The sequence below is a fragment of the Drosophila miranda genome, chromosome 4 (genome assembly GCF_003369915.1).
Source record: "Drosophila miranda strain MSH22 chromosome 4, D.miranda_PacBio2.1, whole genome shotgun sequence".
NCBI lineage: Eukaryota > Metazoa > Arthropoda > Insecta > Diptera > Drosophilidae > Drosophila > Drosophila miranda.
Window position 1 is genome coordinate 20,850,360 of NC_046677.1, and position 21,567 is coordinate 20,871,926.

The 21,567-nt window shown below is 43.3% G+C and overlaps 3 protein-coding genes across 3 annotated transcripts; 1 reads left to right on the forward strand and 2 right to left on the reverse strand.

Annotated features, from left to right (window-relative positions):
- Positions 1-60: 60 nt before the first annotated feature.
- Positions 61-2,445, reverse strand: LOC108163390 (malonate--CoA ligase ACSF3, mitochondrial-like). Its single transcript, XM_017298646.2, has 3 exons — positions 2,067-2,445; positions 1,817-2,009; positions 61-1,745 (listed from the first exon to the last, which is right to left on the reverse strand). Exons 1-3 carry the CDS (start codon positions 2,154-2,156, stop codon positions 193-195), a joined length of 1,836 nt encoding a protein of 611 aa, XP_017154135.1. The 5' UTR covers positions 2,157-2,445; the 3' UTR covers positions 61-192.
- Positions 2,446-3,083: 638 nt separating this feature from the next.
- Positions 3,084-4,531, forward strand: LOC108163391 (mitochondrial ubiquitin ligase activator of NFKB 1). The gene is made up of 2 exons (XM_017298647.2): positions 3,084-4,056; positions 4,273-4,531. Exon 1 carries the CDS (start codon positions 3,188-3,190, stop codon positions 4,019-4,021), a length of 834 nt encoding a protein of 277 aa, XP_017154136.1. The 5' UTR covers positions 3,084-3,187; the 3' UTR covers positions 4,022-4,056; positions 4,273-4,531.
- Positions 4,532-9,623: 5,092 nt separating this feature from the next.
- LOC108164056 (probable nuclear hormone receptor HR38) lies at positions 9,624-13,730 on the reverse strand. The gene is made up of 4 exons (XM_033393400.1): positions 13,394-13,730; positions 11,563-12,723; positions 10,121-11,219; positions 9,624-10,043 (listed from the first exon to the last, which is right to left on the reverse strand). Exons 1-4 carry the CDS (start codon positions 13,412-13,414, stop codon positions 9,787-9,789), a joined length of 2,538 nt encoding a protein of 845 aa, XP_033249291.1. The 5' UTR covers positions 13,415-13,730; the 3' UTR covers positions 9,624-9,786.
- Positions 13,731-21,567: the final 7,837 nt, after the last annotated feature.

Sequence of the window (21,567 nt, forward strand, 5' to 3'; positions counted from 1 at the left end):
TTATAAATGACTTGACTTAAAGACAATCTCATAATCAGATCAAAGTTTAAACATAAAATCATTGCATGGCAGTTCCTGTTATTATTGTTTCGAGTTTTCTTGAATTTTTATGTCATGTTTTCAAAATTATTGTTTCCCACAACTTTTGGTCCGTGCCGTGTCCCATATACACATCTACACTGGGAATCGAAACTAGTTGACGACGAGCAGCTTTACGACATGGGGACACTTGAAGGGCGGCAAGCGTTCCTGGCAATATGTCTCGATGGTCTCCAGCTCAATCTGGACGTCGGGCGAGATAATGCAAACGACACAGATTCGATTGCCCCACACCGAATCCGGGATGGCCAGTATGGCCACGTCGTTGATTTTTGGATGCGAGAGGAGCACCTTCTTCACTTCCGAGGCGTTGACCTGGAGACCGCCGACGGTTATCACATCGCACGCCTTGCTAATGAAGTGAAAGTTGTCGTTGTAGTAGGCGCATATGTCGCCGGTGGGAATGAAGATCTCCTCTACTTCCATTCCGGCCGGGAGCTCCTCCACAGAAAGACGCCTGTAGGAAATCTCCAGTCCTCCGAGAACAGCAGCTTTGGCGGGATCAAAATTACGCACTGGAATACTGGAGGCCTCACTCAAAGGCCCTGTTTTCACAGGGCCAGCGACATGGCTCTGGCACTTGAAGATCTCTTCTCCCGTTGGACCCATCAGTCGGGCAGTGACCCCCTGGAGAGGAGAACCTAGCGTGCGCGGCTTGTAGTTGGATGAAACGAATCTGGCAGTTGGCTTGGGGACACCTTTTTGGGGAACCAATTTGGGCAGCTCCTTCGGACCCTCCTCGATGGTATGGCCCAGGACGAAGCCCGTCTCCAGCGTGCCGTAGTACTCCAAGATGTGATGGCCGGTGATATCGCGCCAGTAATTGAACACTGAATCCGGCAACAGAGCAAAGCCAGTGGCCATTAAACGCATCTTCTCGCTGCAGTGCTTCTTAATGTACTCGACCATGTGTTCGTCCTTGAGGAACATCTTTTGGTATTCGGCAATCAGTTGCTTGTACACGATGGGCTTGGCCAGGAAGCAGGTGCAGCGCTTCTTGCTCGACAGGTTGACGCCCAGCAGCGAATTCCAGATGCTGCTGGCGTTGCAGCCCGGCTCGAGTACGACATTGCCGCCAACATCTAGCACTGCCCCAATGGCGATGTGCATGTGCACCATCGGCAGGACCGGCAGCAAGGTATCGCTGGGCCCCAGGCGCCAGGTGTTGATCAGGCAGTGGATCTGGGCGTCGACATTGCGGTGGCTGAGCAGCACCGGCTTGGGGCTGTGGCTCTCGTTGGACGTGGACGTGGACTTGTACAGCAGCATGGCTATGCTGTTCTCGTAGAAGTCATTGGGCAGCATGGCCTCTGGCATCAGAACGCCCGACTCTCCGCTGACCACCAGCTGCTGGGCGTACATCGATGTGGAGGAGATTTCCTTCACTGGAGGCACAAAGTCATGGTCCAGTACAATGGTGGCCGCCTTCAGGGTCTGGGCCAGTTCGTCGACAATGCTCGCGTTTTCGGGAGTGCCAAGGAACAGCTTTGCCTTACAGTCGATTGCCTGGAGACGCAACATCTCCAGGCTTGGGCTCGTACGCAGGGGCACTGCTACTTGGCCGGACATCCAGCAGCTCCACAGCATCACAATCCACATGGCATCGTTTGCACAGAAAAGTCCGACAGGCAACGAAGCGCCGCTGCCTGAAAGAACAAACTTTGAGGTGTGAGTGACCCACTCTTTAGGGGTCAGGGGTTCAATGTTCAATATCTACCGCATATATTGGAGATCTGTATGGATAGTCGCTTGGCCGCCATATACAGCTGGAAGTAGGTGTACTCGCCCACATTATCTCTAATGGCCAGATCGTCCGGATAGAGCATGGCCTTCTTGAACGTTGGCAACAGCAATTTGCTGCCGCGCTCCTCCGCGTTGAAGCTCTTCCGCAACCTCTCAACGTAATCATCCTGCGCAGAAGGAGGACGTGCGTGGGAACTGGGAATATCGCTTGTGGAGCCACTCACCTTGTAGACCAGATTTAAGCAGAAATAACGCTGTGCCATCGGCCGCCATCCCACTCGCTGGCGGCAACCCCGCAACAAATTTGCGAACATTTTGAATTTCCTTTGTATTCTTTCGTTCAAAAAGTCCTTCACTCACAGCACTGTCTCGCGTTTCACACGATGTTCGAGATGTTGAAAAGGGATAAAGCTAAATTTTTGTGTAAATTTCTCTGTTGTTTTTACTAGTTTTTTTTTTTGTGTTTCAGCACAGATTTCACCGGTTTTGTAAATTGTATGTTTTGTGATTCGTTGCAAAAGTGTTTTACTACTCGGCTATGGGAAATGATTGATCAATTCTGACAATGTGAAGGATGTACTGATGTACGTGTGATTGTATACTCATGGAATACTACTATGTTCCTTTTTTGTTTAATTTCTAGAATATTGTTTGCAGTCCCAGTGAATTAGAGTAGAATATTACCATTTCCTGAGTGCTTTAGTATTTACTGCATTAATTTTCATTCAAATTTTATAGACGAAACATTTCACATTCAGGCATCCTTTTGAAAAATGAATCAGAACTTAACAATACTGTTTTAGCTGCAAATTTGTGCGCCACCACATCTCCAAGGAGTACATGATCGTGGGACGGCTGTGGGAAGGGAGTGCTCAACAAAATTAAGGGAATGAGATGATGATCCATAATTATAATCGTTGGAATCGTTAATGGATTTGAATGCCCGCCCTACTATCGTCCACATCTATATCGACTTATATATCGCTAACTATCCACAGAGCTAAATAATATTCCTATCGATTTTCGTATTTATATTTAAATAATGGATAAAACGACATTTTCAATACAATTGTAATACTATCCTTAAGAAACCCGAATATAGCACTTCATTTAAATACTTACCCTGACAGCTAGCACTTACTTATGTAAGAACTATAAACTATACAAAAATAGTTTTGTGACGTCTTGCATCCCACCTCACACGCCTTCATCACCCTGAACACTATCGTTAAGATTATCGATTACTCACAATAGTTTGACAGTCGCTCTCCGCACATCTTCATTTAGCACCGGCGTCATTGTTTTGGCTTCGTTTTGTTTTGTAATTTGTTTCTCATGAAATGAAATGATGCTATACTTTCTGGACAAAGTTTTCAACTGCCTGGATGAAGCCCTGCTCCGGCCACTAGCTTATGTTATAAATAAGTTCGTAACCGGCGTGTACTACTTTCTGTGGGGCAGCTACTTTCTCGGCTACTGTTTGGTGGCTGGCAGTACTCGGGCCTGGCATCTGATGATATACACTGGCTGCGAGCTCCAACGCTATTATAACTTGCTGTACAACAACTTCCTGGATTTGGCGGGCTATTTCTACGGCGGCACACGTGATGGACTTATAAATACCCGAGATTTTCTCCTATCCAGTGCCTTGTTCCTTTTGGGCCTGCTCGATGACCTGGGAAAAGTTGGTCTTTGGGTGATTCTGCTGCTACCGCGGGCAATTCTCACCATATTGGACTATATACTGGCCTTTGTGGTGCACTCAAACCAGGCCCGCTGCCTGAGATTGTTTAACAGTTTGTTCCGGATCTCGATTGGCGTCGTGCTGCTGCTGGTTCTCTACATGTTCCGGCGCTACGTGTACTTGCTACTCAACTACCAGCTGCAGCGGGCCCGCACAGAGATCTCAGAGAAAACGCAGAGCGCTTATCTGTGGACAGAGCGCCAGCTAAACCGAATAATGCGGAGTGGTTCTAGCAAGGCCAACGATGAAGCCCGACCAAGTAGCTGTGTGGTGTGCATGGAGCGCCGAACCAACATTGTGATCCTGCCCTGCCGTCATCTATGCCTGTGCGCAGAGTGCTCAGTGCAGCTGCAAAGGTACATGGACATGCGGGATCGCTGTCCCATCTGCCGAGAGTCCATTGATGTCTATATGCGCGTGTATATAAATTATTAAATTACACCGGAACACGACGAGTATGCTGTTGTTAGGTATTTATTGATTATTTTAAGTGAACAATTCCTCAGAAGCGTTAGCTAGCTGAGTGGTATCAAACATTGGAGTTATGATAGTTATTGAATTCATTAGCGGTAGCTGACCGAATATTATGAATGAGAATTAATTGATCGAGGCGAGCGATACGCTGCGCTTTATTTGGATTCAAACTTAAGACTAATTATTAATGAAATTAAAATCTATGATTGCAGCCGGCTTCGCGGACAGTGCTGCCGCGGCGCTGCCTTCGCTGCAGAGCGATCGCCGCCGTTCCAAGAACTTCAACGTCGCCTTGACTTTCGCCTTGTGGGTGGTGTTGAATTACTGCAGCTGCATCCGCCAAACCTATGACTCTGGTCGTGGACCTCGCTGATATGCTAGGTCAGCACACGCCCAGTGTCGGTGGTTAACTTGTATAAAGAGCTTCACTTTTTTATACCCGATACTCAAAATGAGTATTGGGGTATACTATATTTGTGGTAAAACTGGATGTGTGTAACGTCCAGAAGGAATCGTTTCCGACCCCATAAAGTATATATATTCTTGATCAGCATCAATAGCCGAGTCGATTGAGCCATGTCTGTCTGTCCGTCCGTCCGTCCGTCCGTCTGTCCGTCTATTAGACTATTAGACTATTAGAGCTAGAGCAACGATGTTTTGGATCCAGACTTCTGTGATATGTCACTGCTACAAAAATATTTCAAAACTTCGCCCGCCCACTTCCGCCCCCACAAAGGACGAAAATCTGTGGCATCCACATTTTTAAAGATACGATAAAACCAAAAACGCAGAATCGTAGAAGATGACTATATCTTCTACAGTGCAAAATCTGAACCAGATCGTATAATGATTATATCCAGAATCAAGAAAACAATTTCATTCTTTCTCGCTCTGTCTCTCTCTAACACACAGGTTTCATGGTCGGTTTTGCCAATTGCAAAATATGAGTTCAAGGATCTCAGAACCTATAAGAGCCAGAGCAACCAAATTTGGTATCCACACTCCTGTGATATCGGACCTTGACCGTTTCGTGTCCAAATTTCGCCACACCCCCTTCCGGAACGTTGTGGGTTGCTGCGGAGACCGCAACTCTACAGTTATACCCGATACTAAGTCAGTATGGCTCTCCTCCGGCAGACGCCGCTAATATTAAACGACACGACAAGGAGTGCGTGCGAGAGAGACAGAAAATCAGTCTGAGCGTGACGTCGGGCGCTGCGTAGCCACTGCAAATTGATTTGTTCCTTTTGGCTATAAAAATGATCTGATCTGATCCAGATTCAGCAATCTGATATATATGATCATTATCTATGATTCTGCGTTTTTAGTTTTCTCGTATTTTCAATATTGTGGATGCAACAGATTTTCGTCCTTTGTGGGGGCGGAAGGGGGTGGGGCGAAATTTTGAGATATTCGTTTTATAGTGAGATCTAACAGGAGTGCGGATACCAAATTTGGTTACTCTACCCTTAATAGTCTCTGAGATTTGTGAATATCCCCAGATTTTCATCCTTTGCGGGGGCGGAAGGGGGTGTGGCGAAATTTTGAAACAAACTCGTCTCGGTCCGATATATTAGGAGTGTGGATACCAAATTTGGTTGCTCTAGCTTTTATAGTCTCTGAGATCTAGGCGCTAATGTTTTACTCTAAGCAAAGCCGGCTATGCTACGTGTGTGTTAGAGAGAGACAGGGCGAGAAAAAATGAAATTGTTTTCTTGATTCTGGCTATAATAATTATACGATCTGGTTCAGATTTTGCACTTTAGAAGATATAGTCATCTTCTACGATTCTGCGTTTTTAGTTTTCTCGTATCGTCGAAATTGTGGATGCCACAGATTTTCGCACTTTGTGGGGGCGGAAGTGGGCGGGGCAAAGTTTTGAAATATTTTTGTAGCAGTGACATATCACAGAAGTCTGGATCCAAAACATCGTTGCTCTCGCTCTTATAGTCTTTGAGCACTAGGCGCTGAAGGGGACGGACAGACGGACATACGGACTGACGGACAGACGGACAGACGGACATACAGACATGGCTCAATCGACTCGGCTATTGATGCTGATCAAGAATATATATACTTTATGGGGTCGGAAACGACTCCTTCTGGACGTTACACACATCCAGTTTTACCACAAATCTAATATACCCCAATACTCATTTTGAGTATCGGGTATAACAAAAGAGCATTCGAATCCCAGATGATACAACACGAGAACTGTTTGTAACACGTTCTCGGAAAAAAATAAATTGATTTAGTTTTTATTTCAAACCAATTAGAATATACGATTTTTGTTGTATACATTTATGTAAATACGTTTTGGTTTGTATAACTAATTTGTTTAAAAGACTGATATAGAAAAAACGTTTCATGTTTTTATGTTTAGGCTTACATCTGTATTTAAATATAAATTTAATTCGAAATGAAATGATTTGCTTTGCTTTGTATTGAATTGAAGAGTTAATTGAATTGCCCGATACATAAATACATACATACATACATATTTACCTATATATAAATATATATTATATACTATATACATATGTATCTATACCATAACATTCATATGCATATTGTTTCCGATATTTAAGAGTTAAATGAAACGTACAAATTAGAATAAAATTACACAACGGGCTACATAACCATAACGCTTCTCTGTACTCATCTATATAGCATAAAATAACTGTTACACTATATGTATACTTATAGCATCTTTAGGTATTTCTTCTGGTACCGGTCTTTGCTAGTAGTAGGCGCACAAATAGGTTGAATATAGCTTAAGTTACTATCTCTGTTGTGTGTTGTGTGGTGTGGGTGAATCTCTATCTGAGGGTGTGTTTTGTGGATATATAGTCTGATCTGCACCAATAGACGCATTATGTATAATATTATCTTTCGAAAAACATCTAACTAATGCTTTAAATTTAATTTGTGCCAATTTGTTTTTTATATAAAGCTTGAGGCGCTGCTCCTAGTCTAAATCTGAACTCTTTTATAGTAAAATATATATGTATATATATTTCAAAATATATAGTGTGTAGGTGTATATATGTATATCATTTTCATAGTATGTTTAAAAAGTTTTCTTTTAAAATCGGTTCATCGAAAAATTTCACGTTTTACGGTTGGTTGCCATTTTTTTCTTCTTTTGGTTTTCTCTTTTGTAACTTTATCTCAAAAATATGAATCCACACATGACATTCACATATAGTAGTCCCATATGTATGCGTATGTATATATAAAATTACAAAAAGAACAATGAACCCAAAAAATATGTATTTGTATTTTCCGGTTATGGCTATATAGTATGTATATATGTCGCATTTGTGCCAGAAGTAACTGGTAAAAGTTGTTGTTTTTTCTTTCTATTCAAAATATATGTATTGTATGTTTTGTGTAGGTACAAAGTAGGTTCCTTATGACTATTATATATCATATATATGTTATTATATGTAAGTGTGTCTGTGGTGCATGATTGATATACATTGTTGTAACGGCTATAAAATGGCATCGTTTTGAGGGTTTCGAACCCGAACCTAACTTACATCGCTTTCAAACTGTATTGGTCACCTGTCAACTTGTTCCTGTGTTTTTGTCCTGTTTTATTCCCGTTCCTAACCGTTACAAGTTTAGTTTGTAGTTTTAGCTTTAGTTATAGTTTATTCAAAGTGCCGTCTGCTTATGAATTATTGCTCTAAATTTCTAAATTTTTCAACTTGATCAGTGATGTAAATGTATATAATATATATATGTATATGTAAGTTTATAGCTTCAGCTTAGCCGCATGCAGATCATTGTTTTTATTCTTAGTTTATCTTGGCCTAAGTTCTTCTTAAAGATGGTACAAAATCTACTTGTCTGAACATCATCGAACATCTGTCTCTTGTGCTACATGTACTGTAATAATTTATTAATGATCTATCTAAAATGTATATTTTATATAGGCATGCCAATCGGTTTCGTTTCGTATAAATTATATAGATAATAATAACACTTAACGGTTCTGTTTTGTGCACTCGAAAGCTTGAAGAGATATGTATGTTGCTCATATTCAAACAATTTCTTTTTTCCTTTTTTCAGTTAACATTTTAGTTCTATAAAAGTCTTGAATTTTACACATAGAAAATGTTTTCCTTTAATACAAACATTAATTGGAAAGTTGCTAAAGGCTGTACTTTGAAATTTCCTCGAAATATACTATTAAATATTTTTTGCTAGCTAACGATCTTTATTTTTTGTTTTGTTTTTGTTGTTATCAAAGAAAAGTTGTACGTATAAAATAAACCATACAAAAGTTAGACATAAAAATATATATATTTATGCATGTATTGTATATGTATTATAGACATAGACATACTATATATGTATTCAGAGTTGAGTTCAATGCCAATCTATCACAAAATCACATAGAGGGGGTTTCCTATCGAAATAACACACATATAGAGAGAGTGGCAAACGGATCGATCGATCCATTTGCCTTTTCTTTGAGAACTCAGTTGGAGTGGCTAAGATTAAATAAGGTTTTTTTATGTTTTTTTTTTCTCGTTTCTCGTTTGGAACGTACACACTATACACATATGGGTTTTGGGCTACGCTACCGAAATACTTAGGTTATGTTATATTCTAGAGATTAACAGATATATCCATTCTTATCGGCTAGATTTGTGTGTGTTTGTGTGCAACAACTCTCTGTGTCAGACACAATCATCACAAAAAGGTACTTAAACTCTCATTGTGCACTGATTGAGTGCATTGTTGATACATAACTTGAACCAAAGTATACCTAGTGCTATCCTATATATCTAAACCGTAAGCCTAAATTTGGGTTATACTTATTCTAGATTTTACAGAAATACTTGGTTAGGGTAATGGATGGGAATTATCTTAGCTAGAGGGCAAGCATGGCATTTCTATGATATGATCTGATAGTTGATTTTCACAAACTGGATGTTCTATCCTAAAAGAGGAAAACATTAAGAAAGCAAAACATGGTTATTGGTTTTTGAATTTTGTGAGAATTGTTCAATGTCTCAAATTTATGGCCATTCAACTATTATTTAGTATTATTTTCACTTATTCTGGAGGGACCTTTCTAAGGGCTCATCTATATATCCTACAAATAATAATCGCATAGCTCTAATTGTGGTTTTGTAACGCTTAAAACAATTGACTAGAAGGTAGCAAAAACAAAGGCAAAAGAGTGTACTGTCCAGTCCGTGTGTCCGTTTGTCGATTTGTCGGTCGGTTAACAATGAATGTTGAGCAAGCTCAGAGCTGAGTCGGAAGGGTTGTGCTGTGAAAGTGTTTGCCATTGAAGCCATTGAAGTCCGTGGGTCTTGTGCGTGCATGCCTATTGATTTTGACAGTTGAAATTAAACAATTTGAACAATTAACGTCAACAAGTTGTAATTTCCTTTGGGCGCTGACAAGTCACGAAGGAGCCAGCAATACACTCCGCTCCGTACGAAACTCTTTCAAATATTCATGTTCGTAATTATCCGAAGGGGATGATGGCTGTCTAACCATGTATCCTCGAACTATAGATATGGCCTGGGTCTGCTGCATACTTGCACTCACTGGGTTTTTTGTTTGTTTTTTTTTTTTTTTTCTTTTCTTCGATTTTTTTATTGGGGTTTCTACTAAAGCTAGTTATGGATTACCTAGTTCTTAGTGGGTCTAACTTAGGTCTAGGTTGAAGGAAGCAATGTTGTGATGTGGATTTGGACTGCCTAGAAGGGCAATGTGGTGACGAACATGTTCTCGATGAGGGCTGGCGCTGGCACCAGATCCTCCAGCTTCAGATAGAAGATGCGCTGCAATCCCTGAACGCTGAGGGATCGCAGCTCCGGAAGTTTCCCCAGAAGGCGGCTGAAGTAGTGCTGCTTCTTCTGGGCCTCGGCATTGTAGGTGACATGATCGCGCAGACTACCAATGATCTTCATCTGCAGCTGCTCCACCTTCTTCGGCTCACGCAGGCCATGCCGCTCTAAAGGGGTATCAAGGAAGATATATTTCAGTAAAGGACGATTCTCTTTGGGATTGAGTGGATGAGTGGATGCCTACCTGTGATCAGCGTGAGGGCACAGAGACAGGCAAAAGCTGATATGTCAATCTCCAGGCTGTGAAGACTCCGACTAAAGTCCATGATGTCGTTCAGCCACTCGCCGAAAGATCGCTGGCACTGACTGCGATGGAGCACGGTGCCGTTGCAGAAGATCATCTTGGTGTCGTCGCTGCGGGCGCGATAGGACAGACGCAGGACGAACAGCTCCAGGGAGGCCGACTGGAAGAGCAGCTCCTGATCCTCCGGCGTGAGATCCAAGTAGCCGGGTATCTTCTCCGCAAACTGTTTGATCACATCCACCGAACTGGTAAGCAGATGATAGAACTGCTGCACCTTGTCCGCCTCGCTCATCGACGGCTCCTCGTAATGGGTGTAGTCCAGGCACGAGGGATCGGGCGTGGTGTCCACATGGCTCCTCACCAGAGCCGTTATCAGGGAAATGGGTGGGGATGGCGGCGACTCCTGTGGCGATTTCGGCTTTGAGGGCAGACGACCGCGGCGTCCTTTGAGGGAGTCCGTGCGAACCACTTCCTTGACCATGCCAACGACCAGACACTTCTGGAAGCGACAGAACTGACATCGATTGCGTCTCCGCTTGTCCACCGGGCACATCTTGTCCGCCAAGCAGACGTACTTGGAGCCCTTCTGCACCGTCCGCTTGAAGAATCCCTTGCAGCCCTCGCAGGTCCGCACGCCATAGTGCTGACAGGCGGCGGTGTCCCCGCAGACGGCGCACAGCTGGGAGGCCGCTTGCAGCAGTCGTCCCGCCTGGAGATCTGCCCCTGCGGCACTTGCCGGAGAACTGGCCGACGAATTGGGCGCCGAACTCAACTGCAGAGGATGGGCGTGGGCATGGGCATGGGCGTGATGCCGCTGACCCAGCGTGATCTTGGCCAGCTTGGGGCTCTGGGCGGAGGTACCGGCGGGTGAGACTGTCCGCTGCACAGGCAACGAGGATCGACGCACTGGCGTCGGCCCCACTGAAGCAGAAATGGAGGCTGCTGCCGCCGCCTCCACAGCAGCTGTGGCCGCCGCCAGTTCCGAGATGGTGGGAAAGGTGGGCAACGAGTAGCGTTCTCCATTATGGGAATTGTAGTTCTGGGGGTTAAAGATTGGGGATAAAAGATATGATATGAGCGATACATGCTTAGAAATTGTATTGAAGATCTATAGATTTTGAAGGAATACGAAAATAAAATGTGGCCTTTGTTCACTTTGGATTTACTTTCGAAGAAAATTGAATTGTACTTGTCTTATGGGATCGAATTGGATCGTTTTCATTACTATACTTTTCATACTATAGGTATAAATATGCATCTATCTCGATAGATTGTCATAGAACCCTAATAATATTTCTTTCTGATGAGCTTAGGTAAATTTAGGACCGAACATATCATGGAATTGAGGGCTTACTTTCAGTCTAGTTATATGGTTTACTTACATGATAGTTTGGCTGCTGTTGCTGCTGTCCGTAGAAATTATCGGAAGCGGAGACACCATTGTACTCGTAGAGGGAGCTGGCCGAGGAGCTGGGCGAGAGATTGGCGCTGGCATTGACGGCATTGAAGTGTCCGTGGTAGTTGTAGCCACTGCTGCCGCCGTTGTTGTTGTTGTTGCTGCCACTGCTGCTGCTGTTGGGATGCGGATGTGAGTGCGACATCTGGGACTGGGACTGGGACTGTGTCTGGAGCGTATGGAGCTGCTGGAGCTGGGCGGGAGCTGGAGCCGGGCTGGCATTCCACCCGGACATAACGTCGGCGGCACTGGTCAGGGGGAAGCAGTCCTCGTCCATTTTGAGGGTCAGGACCTGATCGGTTGGCGTGGCAGCCGCCGTCGAGGAGGAGGAGGCCTGCTGGGGACTGCTGCCGCTGCTACTGGTGTACTTTAGGGAGTAGGTCTCCTGGAAGCTGGGCAGGCTGCTGCCGCAGGACAGAGGGCCACCGATGGGCGAGATCAGCTGGATTTGGCCGGAACCGGGTTGCCGCTGTTGCTCCTGTTGCTGCTGCTGCTGGGGCTGTTGCTGCTGCTGCTGCTGCTGCTGTTGGGCGTGGAGGGCTATGGCTGGATCACTGCTGGACCGAAGGCTGAGCAGGCAGAGCTGCTGCTCCTGCTCGGAGCTGAGCTGCTGCTCGGGAATGGAGGAGAGCCGCTTGTCCCGCAGACACGTGAGCTTGGTGAGGTTCTCGATGGAGCTGGTGAGATCCTCGCCAGATGGATTATCCGGATAGCCGCTGGTCGTCGGCGAGAGCAGCGAGTTGTTCGAGTCCGAGGGGAAGAAGAGATCCGAGAAGAGCTCACTGTGCGATCCGGCCACGTCGTTCAGGTTGCTGATCAACTGATCCTCCTCATGGGAGAGCAGTGACTCGGTCTTTAGCAGGTGTTGTTGGGAGTTTAGGATCTGCTGATGATGATGTTGTTGCTGCTGCTGCTGCTGTTGCTGCTGCTGATGTTGCAGATGTTGCTGTTGGAGATGATGATGTTGCTGCTGCTGCTGCTGAAGATGATGGTGTCCAGCTGCTGCTGCGGTTACCGACGACGTTGTGGTCGTCGTCGCGGATTGCGAGGAGAAATTATCAAAGGGCGACAGTGAACTAAAGGAGCTCTGCAACGAAAGACAGTCCACAGCCGACTAAATTAGTAACTGAATGAATCGCAGCCAGATAGCTAACGGAATAGGCTATGGATATGGGTATGCTCGTATGGATTGGTGGAGTCTAACTTTCCCTCAGGACATGCGCAATTCCTTGAGCAACTGCCATTGGTTCTATGCCCTGAGCCACCCTTAGGATAGCACTGAACAACTCTTTAGAATGTTTTCCCAATTGGTTATGGTCTGGCCAAAATGTTTTCCAAACACATATTTCTCCTAACAATAGACATCTAATTGTTTGCTTGGTGTTGTGGCTGGCTTTGGGCTGCCTTTGGGGTGTGTTATGAGTAAAGACAACTTGACTCCACTTAACTCTTCGCAGCTGGCAATTAGCATTTCCATTCATCTTTGGATTTGAATTTGGCTATGCATATGGACATGGGCAATTTGCATACCATTTTTGCACACTTTATGCTCAGGATGTTTTCTTTTTTTTTTCAAATAGATATCACAGCGGGATATGAGGATTGGAAATTGGCAATATTTATGGAGTTTCTGGGAGTGTAAATAAATTTAAATATTGTTTTCTTTTCCAGATGATCCTACCATGAATAGTTATGACTTTTTCCCATGATATCCCTGGAGTATATGTATAATTATATTTTATATATGACGATCTTACATTGGGTTGCAAAAGTAACATGCTTGTTGTCGCTGGGTTATTAAGCCTCACTTGGCTGATTTTTGTTGTATGGATTGCTGCTGCTGTTGTTGCAGTTGCACTCGCTGTTGTTCCCCCTGTTGTTGCTGTTGTTGTTGTTGCTGCGCCTGCTGTTGATGTTGCAGATGTTGCTGTCGTAGCCGGAGCTTCTGTAGTTTCTGTTGCGCTGTCAGTGTTGCTGTCAGTTTTCCCGACTTTCCGCTCGACGAGGAGTTTCGACTTGCGGGGCTGACTGGCTGCTGATGTGGCTCCTCCTGCGGTTACTGCTGCTCCTGCTGTTGCTGTTGCTGTTGCTGCACCTGCAACAAGGATACAAAAGGAAAAGGTCTTTAGCAATTTAGAATACTTTCGAAGTCAAGCAGGCGTGAATGCCATTGCGGCGGGTGTCTCTGGGGTGCGCTTAATGCTAAATGGTTGGTGAAATGCCACAGAAATATATCTGCCATGACTACTGTCTCAGATATGAGAAGATTCATAAGCTGCTGTTGCCACTGTTGCCGCTGTTTCTGCTGCTGCCGTTCGTTGCCCAATTGTCTTGCGTTCCACACGCAAGCCTCCTCCGTATCGAATGTCTTAATTAGAAATGCTCAAAACTCCACCGACTGTCCACATATATAAATATATAGACGTATAGGGAGTGGGGGAGCGATGCCTGCCACGACACCTCCCCATTGTGTCGCGCGGGGTTAGCATGAGGCAAGCTCACGTTGCAACCAAGAAACGAAGATGTTGCCAAAAAAAACAACAACAAAAAACTCACCCCAACCCCCCAGTAAAAAGCAACCTAAACGAAACGAGGATCACATCTCCATCTCTCGGTTAATGCGGCACATAAAATGTAATAAATTGTGTTGTCCGTTGTTGCACGTTCCCTGGCTCTGGGTTGGCTGCCCCATTGGCTCGGCCGGGGCATCGCGTTGTTCCCTGCCACGTTGCGGGTGTTCGCTGCTTTTTTTGTTTTTGTTGTTTTTTTGATTATAATAAATATTTTGGCTTATTCGCATTGCAAAATCCTCATCGAATCTGTGTGGCAGCGCGGTTCGTTTTGTGGCTTTGTGAAATCATTTTTCATAATTTGCATAATTTTGTGAAACGAAATTATTGAAAAATTGAAGAATAATTGAAGAGTATTCTCTTGTAACGATAATAGAAAGGGAGATATGTATGAGGATTGCAATTGGGAGCAAAAGGTAACAAAGGGAAACAAAAAGGGAGCAAAATTACACATTCCATCTTATAACTATTCTTCTATAAATTGTCTTTATCCTCCATATTTATGTATGGTTTGTATACAAATTTTCCTCTGCAAGTCCGCATATACATATCTCCACCAAGTAATAAACTGTCATCAAACCCATTAATTAAGCCAACCCATAATTATAGCCAAACTTCAACAAAACTATTTTTCACACATGGCGAATATCTACATACGAGTATATTGTATACCTACAATATTTCTCACTAATCAACTTTTGCTGTGTATTTAGTTATTTTTCACTGATTTTTTACCCCCGACTTTAGTTGACTTCTTGGCCGTCTGACTCTTTTGACACTTTTTATCTGCAAGAATTAGTTATAGCCCGACAAAAAGACGTAAAGAAACAACTAAAAAAACTGAAAAATAATAATCATGGCCCACCACCAGATTGTGGATTGTGGATTTCCTAACGTGTGTCTCTTGGCTTGAATTTGACAAATTAATAAATGATTTTGGTTGCTGTTTGGCTGTCGTGTCAGTTGTCGTAGACCCAACAAACACCGAAAAACCAGCAACAAACAACACAAAAACCGAGAAAAACGTGGACGCAGTTCATGGAGGGCAGTCGTAAAAAAAATATGAAAAAAAATATAGATAAATGTGTGTATATACAATTTATAAATATTCATGATAGGTGCATTTCAGAGTATTGAAATATTGCACAAATTTATGCTTGAGAGATTTGTCCTCTTTTATGGGAACGAAAAAAATATAAAATTATTGAAATTTTAGGATATTTTTGGGAATCTGCTTTTCTCTCCATCAAAAAACTATCAATAAATCCACTAAATGCCTGTATTTCAATGGATTCCCCAAGTTTAAGACAAGATAAACAAATTTCACTTAAAATATAACAACTTCCCATTTAACTCTTTAACAAAATGAGATATTATGGCTCTACATGATGTTGGTCAAACCATTAATCATCTTTCAACCAATTGAACAATTTTCTTTTGCAAAGAAAACCAATTATTTGGCCATAAAAAGATTACATATAGTACAATAATTGGTCGAACGTTTTTCAAAATAATCAGCATGTACAAAATCTGTGTAAAAGTAAACTTTTTCTTAAGGTAATAGGATAACGATCCTCGATAAAGGGATAAACATCAGAATTTAATTACATATAAAATGGCTTCTTAACTGATTCAAAAATTTTAATTATTTAAAAAAAATTATATAGAACAAAAAATATCTAAAGTGGTTAAAAACTTGCTTCTATCTTAGCTTTTAACTTATCTCTAGATCTTTCATGATCACTCGTTATCGCAATTACATTTTTCAAATTCTTAAATTACCTAGCCCCCTTAGATTTGACCCACAAGCGAAAAAAGAGCCAGTAAATTACTTGTAACATCTTCCACACACTCTAGAAAACGTTCTCCGACTCTACCAGAATTTCAAGTTTCCACCGGCGACAAATCGAAAAGGCATAACTTGCCTTATAGATGATTAAGCGCTGCATTTGGCAACCTCAAGCCAACTTCCATATGGAAAAAAAACTAATCATAAATGTTGTTCTATTGGGGTTCTGTTGTGGGGTGCCCCGGGCCCGTTTCCCCCATTTTTGGGTATGGCTATATGAGAGATGGCAGAGGCAGGTCGGCACTTTGGCACTTTGGCAGTGACAAATATTCAGACATTGTCGGCGTCTCAATCGCTTTGTAGAATGCCATCTCAAAACTATGTCAAATGTTGGATTGAATGCAAATGTGTCCCCCTCCATCCTCTGGCCGATGATATAACAGACTCGCAGAAGAATGGAGTGGAGCGGAGTGGAGCGGATCTTCTGCTGGATGAGCAATTAACTATAGGCTAGACCTGCTAGACAATAGACGGAGGAAAGGTCTGAGATTGCATAAATCAATCAAATTGTCTCTCACTCTCTGTGGCAGGAACCCTGAGTTGAGTAATAGATCCAATTTCGATATGAAAATTTTCGATTCGAGGACGGTTACAGAAATTGGGTTTTTCTTCTCCTTCTACAGTTTTCGGAGTCTGCTTTTTTCTGCTCAACTTTAAATACCAACCCCATTACCCATTACCCATTGGCCATTAAGCATTGCCGCATCAGCCCATCCGCCGTATCCGAGTGCAACTACAATGAACAACAACAATTGATGAAAATCGACAATTAATAGTGAAAGTCTAGTCTCCAGACGAACGGCCTCCTCCTCATCATCATCATCATCATCATCCGCCGCCTCCCCAACAACAACAACATCATCATCATCATCAAAGGTACTGCAGGAAGAGACTATACCCAAAAAAAACAAGCAGGGGGAGACTGGGGACTCCTCTATGTCTATTAGGCCAAACGTCGTCGTCGTCGTCGTCGTCTTCCACTGCGACTTTTGTCGCTGTCGTGGATTTCAAAGGCGATACCATCGAAGCCGCCGCTGCCGCCGCGCAGTCGCGAACGAAAACCTGCAACAAAATGAGGAGTAAACTCCTTTGGTGCCCACAGTCCAAAAAAAAAACAAAAAAAAAAAAAACTGTAGTGAACCGAACCTGAAACCCATTTGTATACTTCTCACAGATCTTCACACGAAGTCTGGCTGTGGCTGTGGCTTGTGTTGCACCCACTGACTCAATGACTGAGTGGCCAGGCCGTGCCACGGCTATACGGTATGGGTATGGGTTCCCTCTGACCCAACCGAACCAAGAAGAAGACGATCCAGACTCGCATTACCATTTCTTTGGGTCACTGCACAAGACGAGTGTACCCCGGCACCCTCCCAGCATTCAGTCTGTCAATTTCGGCAGATGCCTACATGTCCAAGTCCATCCATTGATCAGGCCATTGGCCAAAAGCAAGCCCCAGCCAAGACTCTGCCAACTCTGGCCAATGGAGTTCGCAGTTCAAAGTACAAGACTCTACCCGGAGCATGAACAAAAGCCTTGCAAAATAATATGTATTAACGATATTATATAAAAAAACAGACTCTGTTGGAAAAACAAAAAAAAATTAGCAAACTTATGCAATGGGCCAAGAAGACACGAGAAGAGGCAGAGCCCCAGAGCGACTCTGGGGAGGAATTGTGTATCTTTTTTTTGGGGATTTCTCTCTCTCTCTCTCCATTATAATAAATTTGTTAACGATGCCTCGTCTCGCAGAAGGAGGCCGAGAGATGAAAATCCCCCTCGCTCCAAAGGAAAAACCAAATAAAACAATTAGAAAACTGCAATTTTTCAGGGAAGAAGATGTACGAAAAATGCATCCACTGGAAGAAGAAAAACCCCAAAACCCAACCCGAATTTGCAATTTTTTTACAGATACTCGTATCGTTTTTTCTGCGGTTGTAAATTTTGCTTTGGGGCCATCAAACAAACACAATGGTCTAAAATGGGCAATCTTCAATGTTTATCGCGCACTCTTCCCGGTAGCTTTTTTGGCAGTAGCCGACGGTAGTTTTATTCGGGAATCTGTTTTTTTTTTATTTCTATTTTTATTTTCTTTGTTTGCGATTCGATGCCGAGCTTCATCTTCGATGAATTGCTTTCTAAATGACCCAAGGCCATATTGGGGCGAATGATATTTCATATTGATCTGGGAACAGCCCTAGCCTCTGTCTGTCCATCTGTCTGTCTTCGGTGGCATTGTTTCTGGCTTCTTGTGGCACACAAAAAGGGTGTGTACCAAAAACATTGTGAATGTGGGAGCAACAGCAAAAAGTCTTGAATCATTTGCCTAAGGAACTTGACTTTCGACATCAAGTGAATATGAAAATCAAATCATTAGTGGGTCATTTCTGGGAATCAGCTGATTATCTATCCATGAAGGGAATATGGAATGTTTCTTCATGCCTAACACTCCATCAAACACCCAACAGCTATTCCCAAACGCCCTGAAGGCATGTCTAATTAGTAGATCCCCACCCACAAATATATATAAAGCCACACGATAATGAAACCACCCAAGCACGATCATCGGAGGCTGAGAGAGACGAGACTCTTGGCGAATCAATTATGGCACCCACTAAACCAGCCAGCCCCCAGCCCCCAGCCCCCACTCTGTGGTCTTTGGTGGGGCCAATAGCCAGTTAAGTGTTGGTCGTATAAATCAAGTTATATGGAATCTTTGGGCAATTCTTGGCCATCGGCAGACATCGGCTGCGATGCCAGTGCTAAAAAGCACACACACGGTGTAACTATTAAAATCCTATAAATCCGTACAATTAAACGTAAGCGAAACTGTGTCAGCAGTGTCTCAATACTCGTACAAGTTGCAGATACAGATGGTGATGGCGATGGAGATGTAGATACAGATACATAGTGTATATAGAACTATCCATGGCAAAAGGTCAGTCAGAGTTAAACATCGAAAGTGTTTGGCTCCTCAACTATCAAGATGGACAACAACAACAGCCACAACATCATTAAAAGACAATAACAAGATTGTGTTCAAGAATTTCAATTGAATGAATGACTCAAAGCCATATCCAACAACAACAAAATCGAGTAAAAAAAGTTGAAATTGTCGCAACAATTCGTATAAATCTCTTTGCGCCACTTTGAATGCTAAGTAAACCACGAGACATCGTCATCGGTTTTTAATCGCTGCAAAAATCATCGAAGGCCATCTTGGACATTTCATGGCACCCCACAGATCCCCACCGATCCCCCTCCAGATCCCCTCGAGAGAGACCAAAACCAGAGACGACCATCCAAACGGATTGAAGTCATTTTTTGAGCGCATCTCAACCAGTTGCCCCCCAATCATGGATCTGTCTGAATGTATCTGTATCTGTATCTGTAGCTGTGTCTGTATGGGCAGTCACCTGTGTATTGGCCAATACTCGAGCTCGAACTCTTGCGTTGGCTCTGGCTCTGGCTCTGGTGGCACTTGTCGCCAACTGCAGCCAGCCTCAGGAACTTGCCCAAAAGCCGGCAATGGGTCAGAGAGCTCCACTCAGACCCAACCCAATGTCCACTTGATCATCCATTATGCAAAAAGCGGATTCATAAAAGTAAAAGCCAACGCCAGAGGCAGCGAGTAACCAAATCCCCTACAAGTTGCGGCCACAGGCTACTCAGCTAAAGTGAGATGTGTCGCCAAAGATATTTATTTGCATGAAATTCTAATAAAAGAATTTGCCGTTAAGGTGTTAGCCGCGGGGCCCAGTTGCCTCGGATTTGCTGCTTCTACTCATTCTGTAAACTGGTTTAATTGAATTGTTATATCATCAACAAAGCATCTGCATCAGCATCATCATCTCAATCGATGTACGGCTGCCTTCTTTTAATACTAAAAGATACTTCGGAGAGAGTGTGTTTTCTAAAATGAATCAAGTCGGCAAATGTCTCTAAAAATAGTATCTGGGTAATAAAGATATATTGCTTGTTCGAATTAAAGTATGCGTTTGGGACAAGGATACCTTCAGATGGATTGGAAACAATCGGAACAATGTGGATAGCAGATATATGAATGTATTTCAAAGGATCGAAAGGATGAAGTCGAATCTGTTAAATTTGCTGTTGGATTATAAGAAGATATAAAGGAAACCCAAATTGTATAATGTATCTGTATCTATATCTGTCGTTGTTGGAATCAAATATATATTAGAAAGGTCTATGCATGAGAATAGAAAACAGGAAAAAGGTGTCACCTTACAGAATAGAAAATTGATATTGATATTCATTTCCTCATCTATGTATCTAGGATACTTTTCATTTCCAATAATCCTTGAATTATTCAATCTTCCAATGCACGTAAGCCCGTAGATTTTTCCCTCCAAATATAGTACAGTTCAATCATGACTACAATGCTCTGCCCATTTAGAAGTCTCACCCTCCATCGACACTCCACTCCCTCACCCACAACCAAACCCAATGCTCAATCCGAAAACCCAATCCTCAATTCCCAATTGCCGAGCTTCAGACTCTTTCCCCCACATTTATTATACAGATTGAAGCCGCCTAATTTGCATCTTGAGCGGCGCCCCACCAAACTTGGGCTGCAGCTCGACTGAAGCTGCTGGCGGGTCAAAGGTGCACATGATGCTGCAGTGCATCAGTGTTGCTGGCGACTGCGACGGAGTCGGAGTCACTGCCTAGGCCTGAGCCTGAGCCGCTGCCACCGACTGATTGACATGACTGAGACAAAGATAAATAAGCTGCCAGTTTTGGAACGCCGCTTACATAATTACGGGCATGGAATGGAACTTTTTTTTTTTTGCTTCCTCGGCTTTCGGTTAGACAAAAAAGGTTTCTGTCTAAGCAAAAAAAATCAAAGATTTCTTGGCTCCGTTGCCAGGCGAGCATCCGACATGGAATCGAAGCCGGCAAAGAAGGTGCAGCTGATGCGAGAGGTGGGAAGCCACCTCTTGGCCGGCCACCAGCTCCTAAAGAAATAAATAAAAACCAGTAGGCAAAGCCGAAGCTTGGGGATACCCTTGCCATTCTAATCAAACTTTTTGGAGATTTGAATTATGGAAATTTCTCACAAAGATAGGATTTGCTACTATGACAGATATAAAATAGAGTCTTATAGTCTTGTCCTTGTCTTAACTTGAGAAGGATTTTCTTAAAATCCAGGGCGTAGCCTGCATTGGGGAATGGGCTGCAACGATTTATCAATCAAATGATTCTTTGAATCTATATTTTGTAGATGAAAGATCCCTCCTTCTTTGCATTGCCAAAGTATGGTAGCAATCACCATACCTTCTCTGCAAGGGTATGCACATTTTTGGCACAATTTCTTTTTTTTTGGTTTGCCAGCATCTTTGCTTGTTGCATTGTTGCATTTTTTTTTCGCTCCTACTGACTGAAATATCAGCGAGCTATCAAAACACGCGACGTTGACGTTGGCCAAGTATCTAATGGATATATAGATACACCGTATCCGACTGGCAGTGGAAGCCCCCTTTCAACCGAA

What these genes read in the sequence shown, in the direction of transcription:
- LOC108163391 (XM_017298647.2), top strand. Translation starts at nt 3,188, where the DNA reads ATGATGCTATACTTTCTGGACAAAGTTTTCAACTGCCTGGATGAAGCC.
- LOC108164056 (XM_033393400.1), bottom strand. Translation starts at nt 13,414, where the DNA reads ATGTTACTTTTGCAACCCAAT. An exon ending in TGTTACTTTTGCAACCCAAT is followed by an intron (nt 12,724 to 13,393) that starts GTAAGATCGTCA and finishes CTTTCGTTGCAG; the next exon opens with AGCTCCTTTAGTTCACTGTC. An exon ending in AACAGCAGCCAAACTATCAT is followed by an intron (nt 11,220 to 11,562) that starts GTAAGTAAACCA and finishes TTTAACCCCCAG; the next exon opens with AACTACAATTCCCATAATGG.
- LOC108163390 (XM_017298646.2), bottom strand. Translation starts at nt 2,156, where the DNA reads ATGTTCGCAAATTTGTTGCGGGGTTGCCGCCAGCGAGTGGGATGGCGG. An exon ending in GCTTAAATCTGGTCTACAAG is followed by an intron (nt 2,010 to 2,066) that starts GTGAGTGGCTCC and finishes CCTTCTGCGCAG; the next exon opens with GATGATTACGTTGAGAGGTT. An exon ending in ACAGATCTCCAATATATGCG is followed by an intron (nt 1,746 to 1,816) that starts GTAGATATTGAA and finishes TTGTTCTTTCAG; the next exon opens with GCAGCGGCGCTTCGTTGCCT.